Source organism: Hippocampus bargibanti, linkage group LG14, assembly GCF_051943395.1.
Source record: "Hippocampus bargibanti isolate YZ-2025 linkage group LG14, ASM5194339v1, whole genome shotgun sequence".
Classification (NCBI taxonomy): domain Eukaryota; kingdom Metazoa; phylum Chordata; class Actinopteri; order Syngnathiformes; family Syngnathidae; genus Hippocampus; species Hippocampus bargibanti.
The window spans coordinates 1450178-1472081 of record NC_142747.1 but is presented as its reverse complement, the minus strand read 5'-3'; the positions used below and the strand labels follow the sequence as shown (position 1 = coordinate 1472081).

General features: G+C 41.2%; 1 protein-coding gene across 1 annotated transcript in view; it reads right to left on the bottom strand.

Moving 5' to 3' along the window:
* Positions 1–21904, bottom strand: part of bcas3 (BCAS3 microtubule associated cell migration factor) — a 207032-nt gene that overhangs the window by 109860 nt on the left and 75268 nt on the right. Inside the window, 5 exon segments of the mRNA XM_089014628.1 lie at positions 1412–1608; positions 4484–4578; positions 7193–7290; positions 7381–7546; positions 11753–11877. Coding sequence (XP_088870754.1) covers positions 1412–1608; positions 4484–4578; positions 7193–7290; positions 7381–7546; positions 11753–11877 — 681 coding nt within the window.

The following is a 21904-nucleotide window of genomic DNA, read 5'->3' as shown; positions in this document are numbered from 1 at the left end:
GACCAGCATCTTCTGGCTATAAATTACACACTTAAGTAGCAGGCATCATTTTAATGTATGTTAGGGATGATACATTCACACATTCTTGGTCCACCCCTGTTAATAAAATACAAATAGAAAATGGTCAGAGAAATGGTTTGACGGTAATACGCACACACGCACGAATGAGTGGCCACTTTTCAACAAAATGTCAGATTGTATTCTTTAAAATATCTTTGTGATAGTACTCACCATTACCATGAATGGTTTTCCATTCCTCATGATTGGTAAAAATCCAGCCAAACGATCAGAATTAAAGACAACTTGCCGGGTCCATACGTGAAGTTACTGCTAGCTAGTCTCCACAAAGCTCATTAGCTTTCTGCTGTCTCTCGCAGCAGAATTGATGCTAACGGTAGCATGGGGCTTGTCAAAGTGCCATTGACATTCGACTGTTTCATTGCAAATTAGAATATCGTCATAACATTTTCTCTCCACAAAGGTGAATCGTTCAGTCCATTCAACATGAATGTACGATATTCGTCACCTGTTTTACTCGTCGGGCCTATTCAAAAAGGGGCGTTTACCTGTTTCGACATAAATGGCTACCATCCAATCCAAATTGCTCATTGAACATCAACAGCTACCTTAGGTCAGTATCATCCAATCAAAATTGCGCTTTCCGCCAACTGCAACCAAAAAAGGAAATAAACAGCGAAAAACCGAGAATATGTATTTTGTATTATCTGCGAGCCAAATGCAATTATGAAAAGAGCCATATATTACTCACGAGCCTTAGGGTCCTGGCACCTGCTATATACCTTCAGAGAAAACTGTTTTTGTCCATTTGTACCAAGATCTTGTTATTTGAGTCACGACCCATAGCTCATGATCATAGGTGAGCGGTGAAAGGTGGATCGAGTGGTAAATTAAGAGCTTTGCCTTTTGGCTCAGCTCCTTCTGTACCACGAAAGACCAATTTAGAGTCTGCATCACAGCAGTTAAAACAAAAACAATGCATCATGGTGGCATAATTCAAGTGAATCAAAAATGCTAAAAATGAAAAGAATCAGAATGTAAACCAAAAGACCACTTTGCTGTCAGCATGTCAAATACAGTACATGGCTTGATCACATATTCACCTTCTACAAATGTTCGCCTTGTTCGGCCCAACACAGATGTTCGAAGTGTCATGCTAAATCTGTGAAACAATCGATTCATGTGTATTAATTTGAGAAATACTTCAACATAAACCGGTTTAGGTTGACCCATTTCTGAAATTAATATTACTATATTGTCTCATAGAACAGATTAACATTTGTAAAAATCGTGTCCTTGAATGGAAGGCAGAATTTGACTTCAAAGCGTTTTGGTACAACCGCATTCTAATCAACTATACACACGTTTTACTATTTTTATTTTTAAACAATACCTCAGGCTCTGTAGGTCCAGGTCATCTGTGTCAAAGTCCAGGAGAGGCTGGTGTGCATAAGATGGACCGTGAGACTGAAGCACTGAAGAGGAAGATGAGATGACTGTAGTCTGGCCTGGGGGATGAATGGTCTTAAACTGAAATTGGGGTCCCATCCATAGCCGACGATGTGGACCTGTATGTGTTACAATCTCCACCTGTGTATAGAAATGCAAAAAAATGTAAGAACACAGGACAAAATCATCATGCATGATGTTAGGGGGAAATTATTTTATTGGGCAAAACAAAGATTATTAGAAGTTCGAACACAAAAAATGCATCAAAGTTCGAATAAGGACGGAGAACGAGGAACAAAGTGGTGTACAGTGTATACTTCATCAAATGCCCCCTAACTAGCATCACTCCGAACTAAATTAGTAAATCACCTCCAGAGAAGTGTAACATTTTCTCTGGTTTAAGCTGCTTTCAGAGGCTACATGGTATATGTGTGAACAATCTACAGTAGGGGTGTCAAACATACGGCCGCAGGCCGGAGGCCCCCAATTGTCATGATCTGGTTGGCGACCAACGGGTGGCGCTGTCGGCCCCGACTGCACCTGCACGGGTGCTGGTCGTCCCGATCAGTGGCAGCCTGCCACGTTCGGATTGGCGACCAACGGGTAGCGCTGTCAGTCCTGCCTGCAGCCTCGCAGGTGCTGGTCGTTCCAATCATTGGCAGTCAAAAGGACTGCCGGCACGACCATTCGGCGTCAGGTCATTGTATGCCATTGTATGCGTTGTGCATTGTGTATGCATTGTATGCTGTGCTTGTGTTTGTTTCATCTTGGCGGACTTTTACTCTTGGTTTTCTTTTGATACTTTGTATTTTTTCTGTTCATATGATTTTGATGTTTTAGATTTTGTTCCTGCTGACTTTATTTTAACACAATTTGTCAAACACAACCTCCTGCTCCCTCCTTCCTGTTTTTTGGGTTCCACAACCGCCATCACCACCTTGCAAACCGTGACACCAATGAGGTTTGATCAGGCCCACAGCATGATTTATAAGTGGAAAAAATGCACAAATACAGAATTCATATTTTTAATGAGTTCAAATTAAAGGATTGTCCACGCGTGGGCAGATTGGTGCTTTTTCAACCGCGCTTTCAACACCCTCATGAGCCAAAATGTCTTTATCCAAACGTAGAAAAGTAGATAAAGAGTGTAGAATGTTCAATGAAAAATGGATCACGTCATACTTTTCTTACAGAGGAGCGTGGGAAACCTTTGTCCTTGGTCTGTGTAAGCTCATAGTCGAACAGTAATGGTCCATCGATGAAAAGGTTTCTTCAGCCGTCATCTGTACTTCTTTGAAGGTGTCGGACGTTTCGCCTCTTATCCAAGAAGCTTCGTTGGCAAACTAAAGTCTTTCTGGTAGTTTCGGCCCTAGATATCCCTACTGGGGGGAGGACCAATCCCTGCGGCTCCACTGATTGCTTCGAATGTCCTGACTGACGACTGGCCTGATTGCCCAATTTGCCTCGGTAACACGTCATCAGCATAACTAAGCCTATGTTGCTTAAGCAGTCTATTGTACGAACGATCCAAATTGAACTTTACCCCACCATTATTAAGGGAAGGATTTTGCTGTTTTATGAAAATAGCATCTTTTACTCCCCTTTCAAACCATCTATTTTCTTTCGCGAAGATTTTCACCTCATGGTCATCAAATGAGTGGTTGATAGCTTTTAGGTGCATATGTACTGCCGATTGAGGCCCACTAGTAGTATCCCTGCGATGTTGATAAAGTTTTTTTTGAGAATTTGTTTAGTCTCCCCAATGTATTGCCCTTCACAATTTTAATTTTTACAATGTATTGAATAGACTACATTACTTTGTTTTTAATTTGGCAGCCTTTCTTTTGGGAATGAAACCAGCAATTCTGAAGATAATAAAAGGAGCAGTACCTTACATTGCAGGAGTTTCTGAAAAACTACAGAGTCCTTTGGCAACACAAAATTCCTACTTATTAGAAACCGATAAACACTTTAAGGAAAAATAGTGCATATAATCCTCATCTCACTCCCCTTGGATGGAGTCCGTCCCCCATTTTAGCTGGGGTCCTCTACCAGAGGCCCGGAAGCTTGAGGGTTCTGCGCAGTATCCGTGCTGTTCCCAGCACTACGCTTTTCTGGAAAGAGATATCCGATGTTGTTCCCAGGATCTGTTGCAATCACTCGTCTGGTTTGGGCGTCACTGCCCCGAGTGCTCCGACCACCACAGGCACGACTGTCACCTTTACTTTCCAGGCTCTCTCCAGCTCCTCTCTGAGCCCTTGGCATTTCTCGAGTTTCTCATGTTCCCATCACCCAGGACCGCTACATCCACGACAACGGCTTTCCTTTGCCCTTTATCTATGACCACGATATCTGGTTGGTTGGCCATTACCATCTTGTTAGTCTGTATCTGGAAGTCCCACAGGATATTTGCTTGGTCATTCTCTACCACCTTGGGAGGTGTATACCTTGGTGTGGTATATCAGAGCCTCTTTGGATCTAGAACTCAGGGCCTGCTCCTGAACAGTCGGAATGAGGGCCTCTGTGGTGAGCGATCAACGTGTTGGTCGCCTTAACACAAACAAGAACTCATACGATTTTGGCAGTCATTTTTTTCTGTTACTTGGATAAATAATAAGAAAAAAATATTGATGATCAAGGTCCTAAGAATGACCAATTAACAACTACAAATATCACTTCATTCCATCATTTTTGCTACACAACTGTTTAATTGACCTTGTTTTTGTATACTACAGACTTACAATTGAATCATGTTTACATATCAACTTCAGCCATGTCACAACTCGGTTTATTGTATGAAATGGTTACTGGAATAAATTGTTGTCTCATTTAAAATACATGGCCTCTTCAAACAAATCACATAAGAGCAACAACAGAATGGTAAATGTGCTCAAGCATGCAATAAAATGCCCATAAAATATTTGTAGAACAAAGAGCAAGGAGATAAGAACAAGGCATTATGTCTGTTTGATTATATCACAATGTCAAAGCTCAGTTTGTAACCACAGGGGCTTACCTGAGAGAGCCACTCATCATCATGCTGCCCATTGTGATCAGATGGAAGGCTGTCTGGTAAGTCATGATGGTATCTTTTAGTACCTGAGTACATCCCTGAAATAATCAATTTGCATTAGACAAATTAAAATGAACCATGATAGGGAACATAATGCGAAATTGGTGTATGGACAATGCGATCCTGAAAAAACAAAAAATAGATGCAAGGCAAAAACAGGATTTGCCAGAAGCCCTACATTAACAGGTAACGTGAAAAAAAATATAACATTCCTCGCATCCTTTGCAAACTAATGTTGTTTTTTTCCCTGCAAGGGGAATGCATATTTTTTATACGCAATTATGTAGCTTGGGGTCAGTTTGGCGATTGTAGACTGTCATACATTCGCTTCAGTTGTCTTTCGCTTATGTGTAAACCATATTTATGATAAAGAACAGATTTAATTGTATTTTAAATTAATTTCAAATGTTATCTAAGTAAAGGAGTCCAAGATGGCGCCCGAGTAGGCAGCCGTCAGCAAATGCTCTCATGAGCCTTTTTTTTTTGTTGTTTTGGTCTTTTTTTGTCTTTTCTTTTGTCACCTTGTGCTGTTGTGCGTCGTGGGGAATGGATACAGATTGTTTTTCAGCATTTTTGGCCACGACATTCATCATGGAGGAGACTGTGCTGAGTGGTTGCGCCTTTTCGGCAGCATTAATATGCCAGTACTGTTTTTGAATGGGAGGAATGTTGGTGTCATTCGACTGGAGCCATTGTGCTTTTTTTGCGCCTGTAATGGGCAGCATCTTCACAGCCCCGCAGAACAGTCTGCGGCTGGATGGATGCATGGCTTGAGGAGCCCACGATAAGAAGAAAGGAGCGTCAGCGCAGAGCGCCGATGCGGATGTGGAAATGTCGCGGCTGAGAGTTGAAGCAGATTTATGTGGGACAGGAAATGTGAGACAATCTCTTTTTGTCAATGGATCCTACAGCTGCGTGTTTGCTTTCAATATTTAGCTTGTAGTCGACGTGCACATTCCACTATGATGTCCCTGATCCATTGGTGAAAAGATACTTTGATACTCTCCTCTTTCATCTAGAACTGCTTTATGTAACAAAGAGGGTACAGAAAGTGTTAAAGAATGAATGCCTCTCTGTGTCTTTGTGTTGTAATATTGTCTTTGTTTTGTCATATTTTTTTTTTTTTTTTTTTGTTCTTTTGACTTCAAGACGGCGCCGCGAGAGTGGCTGCCTTTCCAGCAGCTCATGTATTTTGTTCTTCTACTTTCATTCCTTTTATCGCTTTGCTGCTGTGGAATGTAAATTTCTCCACTGCGAGACTAATAAAGGCAAATCCAATCCAATCCAATTTCTTTTTTTCTTCTTCTTTCAGAACACATGAATGCGCACCTGGAGGGGTGGGTTGTCTAGCAAGCTCGATGGCAGCCACTCATCAGAGGAATCCGGATCCGAGTCACCCAAAAGATCTCCCTCAGTGTTGCAGCTACACTGCCAGTCCAATAGGTGTCAGCGTTGACTGGTTATAATCGTGACAAACACGCTTCGCTATAATGGCCGCTCTCTCATCCATGCAAACATGGAACGGATGGCTCGGCTCCTCCGTGTTCTTCACAGGGTGATTGAAGGCTGCATTTTTTTTTTGCAATGCGCAACTGTTGCCCCCTCATGGGGGATAAATACATTACTCACAGTTCTAAAATTCACACACAAGATGGAATTGAGCTTCACTCTCTCCCGCAAAAAAAAAATGCAAAACCTGTAGAAACTCAGGAATGGTGTTCTACGGCATATTTTCAATTCCCGAGTAAATTCGTGAATGACAGCGAATGAGTTCATTCATTTTATTTGATCAGACATTTTTTTGCTCTTGTGGCCAGCAACATATAGCGTTGTGAGCAGAATTAACAAATGTTATATGTTGTGGCTGCACTCATACATATGAGGCATGCGTTTAATGTGTAAAGCAAATGTGTGACTAAACTGTGACAAGGTAATGGGCAGCATCTTCACAGCCCCGCTTTGTTCAGCGGAAAGGTCGGTCCTGCTGGACAGTCTGCGGTTGAGGAGCCCGCAATAAGAAGAAAGCAGCGTCAGCGCAGAGCGCCGATGCGTATGTGGAACTGTCACGACTTGGAATTGAAGCGGATTTATGTGGGACAGGAGATGTAAGACAATCTCTTTTCGTCAATGGATGCTACAACTGCGTGTTCGTTTTCAACATTTAGCTTGGAGTGGACGTGCACGTTCCACCATGACGTCCCTGATCCACTGCTGAAAAGGATGCTTTGATCCTCTATTATTTCATCTAGAACTGCTTCATGTCACAAAGTGGGTACAGCAAGTGCTGAAGAATGGAATGACTCTCTGTGTATTTGTGTTGTCATATTATTTGCTATTTAGTTTTTTTTTTTTTTTTGGGAATGCTGGCGCGTGTGGCTGCCGCTGCTCACCCGCAGAAAAAAATATCCTGTGACTGCAAAGTGTCCTTGAGAGTTTTGAAAGGCGCTCATGAATTAAATGCATTATTATTGTTTGTTTTAAGTTTTCCATGGTATTGTTAATATCTGATGTCATCGTTCATCTTTGAGGTCAAAACCAACTGATTATGTTGACTTCATCATTCCAGTAATTTTGGAGTGAAGTGTATAAACAAAGTAACAACGCCATCTCTAAATTTTTACGATAATAACATGCCACCATAATCCCTATTACCTGCCAAAATGGACTGAAAGTATTGCACTTTAGTGCAGGCCACAAGTAATGGATGGTTGGAGTTGAAGGGTGGCTGCAACTCATGCCACTGTAGGGTTCTGTTTGGAAGGAAAAAATGAACATGAGTGTTTTATTTTATATTTTCTTAAGACTAATAAATAAATACATTGATAGCTTAATAGTGTCACCTTGATAAGGTCCAGCATGCCCTCGGGGAAGTATAAAGTTCCAAAGCGGTGACATCGCTTATCTTTTGAGCGGTGCTAATTGGCCGAGGTTCGAGAACATGCTCTACTAAGTTACCATAGCAGCTGATGATGTACAGTGAGTCGCCAATGCCTTGCCTTGACTGACCTGAAAACAAGATGAAAAACAACAGATTAAAAGCAAAGTCTTTTTTTTTTTTTTGCACTTGGAGCATAAGACGTTCCCTCCAGCGATGCAGCTGTTTTGTATTGTCATCAACTTCTGGGACAACTTAAGTAATATTTGCTGTCAAGTCGCTGTCTGATTATTCACCTTGCTCTTCTGCCACATACCGAGTGGAATTCCCTCAACGCTCAAGTCCTAGACCTTCATTTTTGCCACAGGGCGTTAGTTTGTACTTACGCTTAAAGGACAACCAACACCATTTTTTGTTTCCTAACTGACATCAGAAAAACGTTTTATAGCATCTAAAATACCCAAAACACGCAGGCTGATATTTTTAGTCAAATGCAAAACACCAATAAAAATGACTTAAAGTGTCCCAAAACTGCCACAAAATGAACTCGGATTAATCGATAAAACAAGTTGTAAGTCATGACTGAGTCTATCAGTACATAAATCTTAAACTCAAATGACATAACGTAAACGTAAGCATGTTCATCATTGCTAATTCAACAAATACAACGGCTGTCGAAACTTGCAACGCTGACAGCTGCAATTGCTAATCAGTGTATCAAAATATGTAAGATGTTATGGACACAATTGACCAGATATCTAGCTAAAGCTAAGACGATAATGCACTTGACAGTGAATGAATGTCAAACATACATTATGTGAATTTCTGACAGACAAATCATCATTCAGTCATGTCAATCATTGAGTACAGATTCAGTATCAAAGGATTAAACTTGATTCGATATTTTAATGTTGAGTTCAAAATCTGTCATAGATTATTGACATGCCAATACATATTATGTCAAAATATGCTATTTCGTATTATCCTTGTAATAGCTAGTTCATTGGTCAGCTCATATTTCTATGCATGAACATTCTGGTAGAAACTTGTCTTCGATGACTTAATGCGAAATGATCAGTGTTTTACTGCAACACATAGTAATTAAATAGCTGTTCAATAACACAGAGCAAATGAGGCTGAGTTTACAACATCAATGTGGCTTACAGATTGTAATACATGAGATAGTCAAAGAGTGTAATGCTAAATGTTAGTCGAACATGAGTAATGGCTCATTTGCATGCAGGTGCAATCTTTGCAACTTAAGTGAACAGAGTAAGAGTATAAATCTACTGCATGTAGATTGTAATCTAATGTACTTGTCTACCTATGAATTGACTCTCTAACGTGCTTCGCATGCTGTGATCTACAAGGTAGACAGTTTGTAATAGCTTCGTTATCGTCTTACGTGCTCGAAATTCACATTGTCATTGATTTGCATTACTGAATGACTGTACTAGATCATGCAACAACTTGAACATATTAGTTTCTAGATGCTAAGGCATTCACATGGTCATGAGTGCAATATTACAATTGATCGCATTGCGAAGGTCAGTATCGCTATACTGGACAATCTGATGTGTCATGCTAGTAAGTCATTACTGAATCGAAATTTCGATGATGCAATCAGGTACATGTAGCATGCAAGACTAATGAAGGTCAGAATGCAATGTATGAACTAATTTTCAATGTGGTCACATGTATCAAATTGCAGCGTTAAACTTGAAATTGCAATAATCAACTGTGACTATTTGCTACAGTAAGTGTTACAATGTAGCTTGCTCGTTCCGATCACGATGCTTACAATGCAACTGCAAGAACTATTGCAAATTAACAATTCGCACACTGCTACCAATGTCAATCGTTACGTTATGTTGTTGAAGTATGTCCTTGCTGTAGCAATAGTCCTCTATGCAGCGTGGACTAATGCGATGATCTACAGTGTTCAGAGTGAATTAGTGTCCAATGTGCTGCATTTGTCAACGGATAAGGATTGCTGTGTAGATATGAACGAATTGGCATCAGTGTTGCAGTGACAATACTCCAGAACATCGAACATAGTCTGTGAAGCAAGATGATATCGATGCGATTATGACTGACATACTCGATGGTCATTCTGACAGTCGAATTTACAGATGAATGTCATGACGTCAAGATCAGTGATCCGAACAGTTACCGATCTGCGATCAGTCTTCAAGTCCGACAATCAACGTAGACCTCAGACTATAACATGCATAAAGCACATTCACAGTCTTCAAAAGTATCAACACCAATGGTTCAAAGAGCACCATATGCGACACTCAACGTATTTGATCAAAACAGTATTACATGCTGGAATCGTTGCCATCGCCGTGAAAACAAGCTGACCAAATAATGCAGGCAAAATAATCCAACGTAGCAACATTGACGCAACTAAAACTGCAAACTGTATAGAAGGAGAAACGATGTCACTCATCAGAGTAGCCAGCAAGATACATGGAGTTACTAAGCGGAAATGGACATACGCATGAGCAACTATCATACATATCATACAATAACATAGCAATCACGTACACTGTTTCAACATGTAACTAGGAGTTGATGACCGACATGAATAATGCAATGACGCAGGACATAACATCTGAAGTGACCGCTAAATCACATTTGAGAACTGATCAATGACGTATAAGAGGACTGCACAACTTGAAAATGACAAGTAGGATTAAGCATTGGTATGGAGTGAATGAGATGTATCAGTTCGCATGTACTCGTAACATATACATGAATACAATAGTATTGTACTCTGCATGATCTAACATAGTACAGAAAAATAACTCGCATACCATATAGTCATTTGTGACGAGGCCATATAATAAATCAACATGTAGAGTACGAATTTAATGTTCTCAATCTGATAAAAAGCCCAATAACAGGCAATAGTGAGACCAGTTTAACGCTTCTTATATTAACTCATCACAAATCATTGAAGCAAGTACTAAATGTTTCATGAGAATTATCTTAGTATAATATCATTTGTAATAGATCATATATTGATAACGTGCAAAGTAATAAACATTACGAATATATGAAACAATTGTAAAGTTACTATGCGATAATCATTATACACCAATAATACTGAACAATCAATATTCATTTTGACAATCATGCAACATCTGAACACAACATCAGACAATAACGTAATCATAATATGACATCTATGATCAACATTATATTTAGACATTTCTAGAAATTACAGATCATACAGACTGACACTGATCTAAGCAAGTGACAACATTACAGGTAGATTTAGTATATATTGTAAGATTGTTCAATGAACATAAAAGCATCCATGTAGAATCTACTATGCAAGATATATAAAGTATAATGAATAGAGTAATGCATGAATAGTTAATCGAACATGACAACATATAAGCGCATGAATGCAAAAGAATTGGTCATCTAAAGTATAGGAATAAGAACATATCAAATAGACACAGTGATAATCAAATCAGGCACTGACATCTAGAAGACAATAAACCACTGAGTTCAACGAGTACAAGTCAAATGAAATCTATCTCAATAAGTCAATTAACACACCCAAATACATAGTATGGACCAACAATCGAGAAAATGTTCATGGCAGTTACAAGTCTCCAGATAACTGACTGGACCATTGACACACTTCAGTAATGAAAAACAATTAAACAATAAGTGCATCACTGACACATAAGAACGATTTCATTTAACACATAAAGACACAGTAATGACTTAGCGACAAAACGTATCAAGTATCCAATCGGAAACTTTACAACAATACACAAACAATGCATAACCAATAGAAAGCACGACATTTATCATGTTTAATTAAACTGTCCTTAGTGACTCATTTCAAAATCGTAACCATAAAATAATAAACGTTAAGACATTTAATTAGATAACCAGATGTAGTCGCATAGTGATTTTTCTATGTATTCAAGTCGATAATTAACAAGTTAATCAAAAACACAGATTGATGTATTCAAGTAAACATCTAGAATAAACAAGTAAACACGCATAATTAGTATTATCGAATATAGTCTGTATATTGAAATACAGTAAAGTCTCGTTATATCGATATTCAAGGGAGTCCAAAAAATATCGATATAACCGGGACTATCGATATATCCGACCCTGTTTGCATGTAATTTTCTCCGTGCGTGCATAGAAATAGTATCGATATAACCGGGACTATCGATATATCCGATATCGATATAACGAGACTTTACTGTATATTGAAAAACATTTTATTATTTATGGTACTATTGAGGAAATTCTGAGGTATGACATCACTATTGGTAAGTGTGCTTGTGAGTAAAACAAACCCTTTTCTCTTTTCATGTTGGGGTTTGTGATGAACCATGATCGAGAAGAGGCGAAGATGGCAGCGACACGGAACTCCCCTCCACTGGACTTGCTTGGTGACATCTGTGGGGGTGGCTTACTTTTGCTTTGGGAGGAGCACAAAAAATCATATACAGAAATTAATAACATATATAAGTAAGTAAATATTCTATTTTTATTGCGAAACATTTGAACACATTTGAAATTTGTTTTCAAGTATGGATTATCAGTGTGCAAGTCATTTCAAGGTATTATTATTATTATTATTATTATTATTATTATTATTATTATTATGCTTTCGGCTTTTCCCTTCAGGGGTCGCCACAACAAATCAATGTCCTCCATCTAACCCGGTTTTGTGCATCCTCTTCTCTCAAACCAGCTACCTCCATGTCCTTTTTTGACAACATCCATAAACCTCCTCTTCGGGCTTCTTCTCGGTCTCCTGCCTGGCAGTTAAAGGCTCAACATCCTTCTCCCGATATAGTCACTCCCTCTCCTCTGGACATGTCCAAACCATCTCAGTCTGGCCTCTCTGACTTTCTCTGCAAAGCCTCTAACATGAGTTGTCCCTATACACTTTTCCTTTCATCCTTGCTGAAACCCTTCTATCACACATCACACCTGACATTTTTCTCCAGCTGTTCCAGCCTGCTTGGACATGCTTCTTCATCTGTTTTCCACACTTTCCATTGCTCTGTACTTTGGACCCCAAGTACTTAAAATCATCCACCTTCTTCATCTCTTCTCCGTGTAGCATCACTCTTGCACTTGGATCCCTCTCGTTCACACACATATATTCCGTCTTGTTGCAACTGATCGTCATTCCTTTCTAGCGCATACCTCCATATCTCTCGTCCATATCTGGGGTTTGCCTCCCAATCTCTGGTGTAACCACTTACTCTGAACAGTAACATGTTCCCTGTTCTCGCTACAGATCACAATGTCATCTGCAAACATCATGGTGCAAGGAGATTCTTGTCTAACATGTCTGTCTGCCTGGCCATCACCATAGCGAATAAGAAGGGGCTCAGAGTCGACCCCTGGTTGAGTCCCACCTCCACCTTGAATTCCTCCGTCACACCAACAGCACACCTCACAACTGTCTTACAGTCATGATACATGTCTTGCACCACTCTGAGATACTTTTCTGTCACTCCAGACTTCCTCATGCAATATCACAGCTCTTCTCTGGGCACCGTGTCATACGCTTTCTCCAGATCTACAAAGACACAATGCAATTCCTTCTGACCTTCTCTGTACTTCTCTAGCAGCATTCTTAAAGCAAACACTGCATCTGTCGTACTATTTTTGGCATGAAGCCATACAGCTTCAACTGCTCTTTCCCATAGTTTCATTGTATGGCTCATCAACTTTATTCCTTTGTCGTTACTACAACTCTGCACATCTCCCTTGTTCTTTAAAATGGGCACAAATACACTTTGTCTCGATTCTTCAGACATATGGTCACCATCTAAGACCTTGTTGAATAACCCAGTCAGGAACACCACCGCCACCTCTCCAAGACACTTCCATACGTCAATTGGTAAATCATTAGGCCCGAGTGCCTTTCCCCTCTTCATCCTCTTCAGCGCCCCCTCACTTCATCTTTGCTAATGTTTGCTAGGTCTTGGTCCAGTCACATCTTCGACTCTTTGTTCCTTCTCATTTTCCTCATTCATGAATTCTTCAAAGTACTCTTTCCATCACACTATTGGCACCTGTTAATACATTGCCATCTCTATCCTCAAGCGCCCTAACCATCTGCAGGTCCTTACCATCTTTGTCTCTCTGTCTCGCCAGTCTGTAAAGATCAGTCTCGCCTTCCCTGCTATCCAGCCTAGCATACAAGTCATCATAGGCCTCTTGTCTGGCCTTTGCCACCTTTACTTTCACCCTGCGCTGCATTTCCTTGTACTGCTGTCTACTCTCGTCCGTCCTCTCAGTGTCCCACTTCTTCTTTGCTAACCTCTTTTTCTGTATACACTCCTGCACCTCCCCATTCCACCACCAAGTCTCCTTATCGACCTTTCTTCCTCTCGATACACCAAGTACTTTCCGACCTGTCTCTGATTATGTTCGCTGTAGTTTGCCAGTAATCTGGAAGGACCTCTTGCACACCCAGTGCTTGTCTTACATCCTTCCTAAATGTCATGCAACACTCTTCCTTTTTCAACTTCCACCATTTTGTCCTCACTCCATCCTTTGGTTTCTTCATGTTCCTCACTGCCAGCATCATCCTACACACCACCAATCTATGCAGTCTGGCTACACTCTCATCAACCACTACTTTGCAGTCACTGATTTCCTTCAGATGGTGTTGTTAACACAAAATGTCTCTCAGGTCAGTTGCTGCCCCGCTCAGCATTTCATTCATTGGAGCTGGCCTCGCAATCTCATCATTTGCATTCATTGGGGTTTGCCTCCCAATCTCTGGTGTAACGACTTACTCTGATCTGGCAGCTTGGGGCCCTTCACCTTAGAATTTGTGTTATATCTCATAAAACGCAAGTTTTGATCACAATTCCCGTTTGTAGATATTGGAACACTGAGCTGTTTTGTGGTTAACCATGACTGTAGGATTCCAAGTAACCATTCAGCCCGCATTCCCTGCATGTAACCTCTCTGACTTGGGTTGCTTGAGCAATAGCATTCCAACAGAGCCATGTTATCGCATCTTGTAATCTCCGCTTTTTTTCCAGTAGTCCATTTTTCATCAAGGTGCTCTGGTTCCCCAGCACCCGACACAGACCTTGTTTAGCTGGGCGACGTCATGTCATCCGATTTATTGTATCTCATCATTGTATGAGGTAGGCATTAGCGTGAAGGGTCTTGCCCAAGGACCCACACTGGATGATGTTATGTGCTCATTTTTTCGCCCTAAGCGGGATTCGAACCCCAAACTCCCGAATTCCAAACCCATGCCTTCCCAACTGAGCTATCCGCCAGCATTTTATTTATTTATTTTAATTCTACGTCTGCCACTGCGATGGCAGTCCGGAAACACTGTTGAGATCTGCAGCGTGTTTGCGATGCATTAGGTAGAATAAAGACTCGATATGGTCCTTCTTGTTGAGATCTGTCACGTTCTAAACGAGGCAGAGAGGAGCTGACTTGTCGGTACAAAATTCAAACTCTGGATCCCCAACCAAGCGACAGAGACAGAGGTCCGTGCAGGATAATTTATGAAAAGCCATGATGTTTGGACTGGAGACAGTGCCACTGAAGAAAAGACAGGAAGCAGAGCTGGAGGTAGCAGAGCTGAAGATGTTGAGGTTTTCTTTGAGAGTGACCAGGTTGGATAGGATCAGGAATGAGTACATTAGAGGGACAACTCATGTTCGAGGCTTTGCAGAGAAAGTCAGAGAGGCCAGACTGAGGTGGTTCGGACATGTCCAGAGAAGAGAGAGTGACTAAATCCGAAGAAGGATGCTGAATCTTGAACTGCCAGGCAGGAGACCGAGAGGAAGACCGAAGAGGAGGTTTATGGATGTGGTCAAAGAGGACATGAAGGTAGCTGGTGTGAGAGAAGAGGATGCACAAAACCGGGATAGATGGAGGACATTGATTCGCTGTGGCGACCCGTGAGGGGAAAAGCCGAAAGGAAAAGAAGACAACACCCAACGTCCCAAAAAGAGGACGTTTTTTATTATTTATTCTGTTTTTACATGATATACAACTATCATATAATGGGTAAAACAAGTAATATGATTGTACCATGTATTTGTTAGATATTTTGATGCATTTTAATGGTTTAAAAATCATCTTTGTCTGAATTTTGTGGGCTTGAAAATGATTAGGGCATTTACATATAAAACAAATTAGAGATCAGACTTTTCTTCTAAAAGTAATTGATTTCGTCAGTAGAGGTATTTTGTTTGTTCAATGTCTATTCAACACAATTTTCCAACACACAAGTGCGTTCCTGTGTTTATTGTGCATATCCAGATACAATATAGTCATAGTGCTCTGTATACGATCAAGAGTTAATGGAACTTTTTCACAGCAGCAATAATGGTCCACTGGGAGTGAACTCCATCCCTCAAAGCCTTGCAAAGAAAAACACTCAGCAAGACTACTTAATTTGACAATTTTATCGCATTTCACTGAGCATTTCAATGACGGTGCATCGATTGGTCTTGTTACATATCATTTAAAAAAAAACTATCCGTCTGGTGGTAGGGAACAACATTTTATCATGAAATAGTTCAACCCTGCAGTGCAAGTTGACAAATGAACACAACGGTCAATGTGATGGATGCATTTAGTAAATGCCCACTTGTAGAAATGGCAACCCCTAAGAGTAACCCTCGGCTTTATCGAGCCTGTTGAAACTGAAGCCTGCCAGGACCCCGGCTGAGTAAATGGACAGACAGATGTATAAAAAGTCAAAAGGTTCGGTTGGATCTCAGAGGTTTTGAAATTTGACAAGATGTCACATTTGCTCATCAGTGTGCTGTTAAAAAAATGTTTGGATGACTTTGGAAAGTCATGGGAATGATTGGCAATTAAAATTGTTATCACTCTTAGGGATGGGAATTGGTAAGGATTTCCATATTCCAATCCCTTTACTGACATTGATTATCGATAAAATTCCTCATATTTTTATTGGGTGAGGGCCCTTACGAAAGAAAACTATATTGCAATATGTGTATTGGAAGATATCATGCAATCATGTAGCAATATATTTTCATATATGGATTTTTTATGAACATTTTCTAATAGAGTGTACTTAAATGTATGTGTTTTTATCGGTAAATATATTTTAAAAAAGTGTTGCAATTGACACTAAAATGGGGCAATGTATTGTTCACATGTAATATTATGTCTTTATATGTAACAACATACAGTAAAGTCTCGTTATATCGATATTCAAGGGTTTCCGAAAAAATATCGATATAACCGGGACTATCGATATATCCGACCCTGTTTGCATGTAATTTTCTCCGTGCGTGCAAAGAAATAGTATCGATATAACCAGGACTATCGATATATCCGATATCGATATAACGAGACTTTACTGTATTACAATGTCAGTGGTGAATCTCTGCTGGTCGAAGAATATCTGAATCACAGACTGATGTTAATCATATTTTGTCTATGAATTCTTATTAAATAATTCCAAGTTGCTGCTTCCAGAAGTGTCTTTTTGTATTTCACTCAACTCAACTGTATTCATACAGCGCTTTCAAACAGCTTGCCTGCCAACAAAGTGCGGTACATGGACAACTATCATATAAAGAAAATAAAGCAATCACAAAGATAGTAGACAGCACAGAGTATTTAAGTATTTAACCAAGAGGGCGGGAACCTATAGCTCTCTAGCCATATATGGCTCTTTTGATGATTGCATCTGGCTCACAGATATAACGTAATATTCTCGCTTTTACGCTGTTCATTTCCTGTTAGGGCGGCAGTTGCCTGAAAGCACAATTTTGATTGGATGATACTGACCTAGGTGGCCGTTGATGTCAAAACAGGTAAATGCATCCTTTTGAATATGCCCGACGAGTAAAAAAGATGACAGAAGGATTCACCTTTGTGGAGAAAGCACATTCTGGCGTGATTCTAATTTCCAATGAAACAATCTCATTGATGAAACAGTCAAATGTCAGTGGCACTTTGACACGCCCCATGCTACCAGTGCCAGGGTTTTTGTCATCCATCCGTCAATCATTTGTCCAGACCGCTTTATTTTCATTAGGGTGCTGGAGCTTATCCCAGCCGTCTTCGGGCACGAGGTGGGGGACACCCTGGATAGGTTGCCAGCCAATCAATGAGCACACAGAGACAAACAACCATTCACTCTCACACCCAGGGGCAATTTGGCGTGTTCAATCAGCCTGCCATGCATGATCTTGGAATGTGCGAGGAAACCGGAGTACCTGGAGAAAACCCACACGGGCCCGGGGAGAACATGACGGGTCTTGAACTTATGATCTATGCACTGTGAGGCCGGCGTGCTAACCACTCGTCCACCGGGCAACCCTGGTCTTTGCCATTTTTACTCAAATTGTTGGATCCACAGAATATTGAGTTATAGGACTATACAAACATTCAATGCTGCGTAAGAAACCTTATACTCTCTTCTTTCGCCAGACAGAAAATAGCTTATGTGACTTTTATATGCCTCTCGAGTTGTGATGTGATATATGTGATTGATGTGTGACAGAAGGGTTTCAGCTAGGATGAAAGGAATGTGTATTAAATGGTGGTGAGACCAGCCATGATGTTTGGACTGGAGACAGTGCCACTGAAGAAAGGACAGGAAGCAGAGATGAATCAGAATCAGAATCATCTTTATTGCCAAGTATGTAGAACACACAAGGAATTTGTTTCTGGTAGAACACGCTGCACTAGTATCGTTGTAAAAAAAAACTGCTAAGTGGCACTATACAGTTCCATTTTGGCTACTGTTGAAAGAGTTCAAAGAGTTAATGGCTTGGGGGAAGAAGCTGTTTAAATGTCTGCTGGATTTGGTGCGCATGGATCGGTAGCGCCTCCCTGAGGGGAGTAGCTGGAAAAGGTGGTGGGCAGGGTGCGAAGGGTCCAGTAGGATTTTCCGCGCCCTAGTTTGGATTCTTGCAGTGTGCAAGTCCTCGAGAGTGGGTAGGGCGGTGCCAATGATTTTTTCCTCCGTCCTAACTGTCCGTTGAAGTCGGATTTTGTCCATTTTTGTTGCGGCCCCGAACCAAACGGTGATGGAAGAACACAGGATGGATTTGATGACAGCCGTGTAGAAATGTTGCAGCACCTCCTGTGGCATGCCATTCTTCTTTAGCAGCCTCAGGAAGTACATTCTCTGTTGGGCCTTTTTCAGGATAGAGTTGGTGTTGACCTCCCACTTCATGTCCTGGGAGACTGTGATTCCCAGAAACTTGAAGGTCTCAACGGTTGACACCAGGCAGTTGGATAGTGTGAGGGGTAGCTGTGGTGATGGATGTTTCCACGATCATCTCAACTGTCTTGAGCGTGTTCAGCTCCAGGTTGTGACAGCTGCACCAGAGCTCCAGCTGCTCCACTTGTTGTCGGTACGCAGACTCGTCGCCGTCTTTGATGAGACCGATGACCGTGGTGTCGTCTGCGAACTTTATGAATTTGACAGCTGGGTGCGTTGAGGTGCAGTCGTTCGTGTAGAGAGAGAAGAGCAATGGAGAGAGGACGCATCCCTGCGGGGCTCCAGTGCTCGTGGTTCGTGTTGAGGATGATATATTTCCCAGTCTGACCTGTTGTGTCCGTCCTGTCAGGAAGCTGAGGGTCCACTGGCAGATCGTGGGGGACACACCAAGCTGGAGAAGTTTGGGGATGAGGAGTTCTGGGATGATGGTATTGAACGCAGAGCTGTAGTCCACAAACAGGATCCTTGCGTAGGTTCCTGTGTTGTCAAGGTGGTCGAGGATGTGATGCAGTCCGATGTTGACTGCATCCTCCACAGACCTGTTTGCCCGGTAGGCAAACTGAAGAGGATCTAGCAGAGGTCCGGTGATGTTCTTTAGGTGGTTACTCATATTCAAGATGGCGCCGCGGATGGCAGCCTCGGTCACACGCTCCCTATGAAGGTAGCAGAGCTGAAGCTATTGAGGTTTTCTTTGGGAGTGACCAGGTTGGATAGGATCAGGACTGAGTACATTAGAGGGACAACTCATATTAGAGGCTTTGGAGAGAAAGTCAGAGAGGCCGGACTGAGATGGTTTGGACCTGTCCAGAGGAGAGAGAGTGACAATCTGAAGAAGGATGGTGAGCCTTGAACTGCCAGGCAGGAGACCGAAAGGAAGACCGAAGAGGAGGTTCTGTCTCACTATTGACAATTCAACCGTCTGTCCCTCCCATCAGGTCAAAAGCCGAGGTGTCATCCTTGACAGCGCTCCCATCTAAATAACTTAACCCGATCTGCGTACATCCACCACATCTCTCACCCCTCACACCACTGCTATCCTTGTTCATAGTCTTGTCACCCCCCAGATTGACTATTACAATTCACTTCTCCTTGGTGTCCTTCAGAAACTTCTCCACAAACTTAACTCGTCCAGAATTCTTCAGCCCGGATCATCACCAGAACCTCATCCTTTCACCACATGACAGCCGTCCTCCAAGAGCTCCACTGGCTCCCGGTAAAATATTGAATCAACTTTAAAATTATTCTTTATACATTTAAAGCTATCCATAACTTTGCCACCCAATACCTATCTGACCTTCTTTAAATTTCTATTACATCTCGTTCCCTCAGATCCTCTTCCTCCCTCCACCTCTGTGTGCGCCCCCCTGCCCGTCTCAGCAAGACGGGGGACAGGGCTTTCAGCTGCTCTGCCCCCAAAATCTGGAACTAACTTCCTCCCACCATTCGTAACATCGATTCTCTTCCCACCTTCAAATCCCATCTCAAAACCAATCTATTTAGAATGCCATTTTCTGTGTGGCTCTTTCTCTTGTTTGTTTTTATAACTGTATTTTATTTATTGTATTCTATTTGTGATTGTATTTTATTTATTATACTATCTATGCTTGTCTGTGACTGTAAAGTGTCCTTGAGAGCATTGAAAAGTGCTTAAAATGAAATGTTTATTTATAAATTATTATTATTATTATTGTTGAGGCTGTCAAAGTGGACAAGAAGGTAGCTGGTGTGAGAGAAGAGGATGCACAAAACCGGGTTCGATGGAGGACACTGATTTGCTGTGGCGACCCCAGAAGGGAAAAGCCGAAAGGAAAATGAGATTTGTCTCTAGAGTTGTCTGCATTGGAATTGGCGGTGGCTGTACAAAAGGCCAATGCTGCCCCCTTCTGGGAGGGAAAAAACATTGCTGGAGGTCTGTCCGCAGCTTGATTCTCACCCCTTCCAAGAAAATGAAATCATTGTTTCCCTGTTCATGGTTTTATATTGCCTTCATTTAGATGAAGTGAAAATCGGAACAAAGGTGTCACTTTTTCATCACATTGCTGGGAGACGTAAAAACCTGTATCACAGCCAATGGTATGGCACGGGTACAACTAATGGGGCTCTTTTATCTATTTTTTTTCAAGTCCAACTTTAAAGGCGGCTTCAGCAAGTTGGATCCCAGCGCTGAGCGGTGGCAAGCTTTTGTTTGAAAAGTATGACTATTGAAGACACCTGTTTTTCCAGCAGATTGTGTGGAATCTCCGAAATGCACAGTTTGGACATTTCAATCAATGTCTACTCGGTTACTTTGTGATGGGTGTTAGTGATGCAAAAGGTGTATGACCTTTATTAATAAAACAGGCATTTTATAAACAGTTTTATCATGGCACAATAAAGAACCATTAAAGAACCATTAAAGAAGAAAAGTGAGGTGATTAAAAAAATCAGTTTTGCTTTCAGCCATTTGTTGTGACACCAGTGTTAAAGCCCCTTTGCAGCCAAGGCATTTGCTGCTCTGCAATTGCACTTGTACTTGTTTGGCTGTCATATATGTATTAAAGTAATCTCAGGGCACATCTGCATGAGGTCAAAAGGTCTCATTCATCCTCTCGCTGTTGTCTTTCTCATTAACATGGCTGGTCTATTTATGCATTTGTGTCAAAATGTCTCCAACTGGATTTAGTGGGGAGTGCATTTTGTTTTTGTGCCTGACAGTTTTCCCATTTGGATGTTCATTTGTGTTAACATCATTCCTGAGTGCAGATGGGATGAGTGTCTAGTTGTTTATCTGCTTGCAAAATCCCCAATTTGACACAGTCAGACAGTTTGGCATGTTAAATGAAAAAGTAGATTTTTATGAGATGAAATGGCCATTGCAACTCGTCAAAAACAAATATCGGTATCAAGTTGTGACAATGTCCACTATTGTCACCTGTGAGTTTTCATCATCAGCTCTATTCGGCTCAGAAGAATACTGCCAAATTTTGCAAACACCATGTTTTATTGCCAACATTCATCCAACTCCTTGACAATGATGTTCGACTAAAAAGAGCAAAGCATTAGATATTGTATTGTGTGGGGTTGAGAACACAGCACAGGGTACAAGTACATTTGGTCCAAAATGTAGGTTAAGCAGCTGTCATGTTCTTCTGCTGCCCCGCCAAAAGGCTGAGCTCATACAGATTTAACTACAGATGCTGGATGCTTTTTCTGTCTGTCACATACTCTCATCCACAGAGTCAATCAGGCTGTTAAT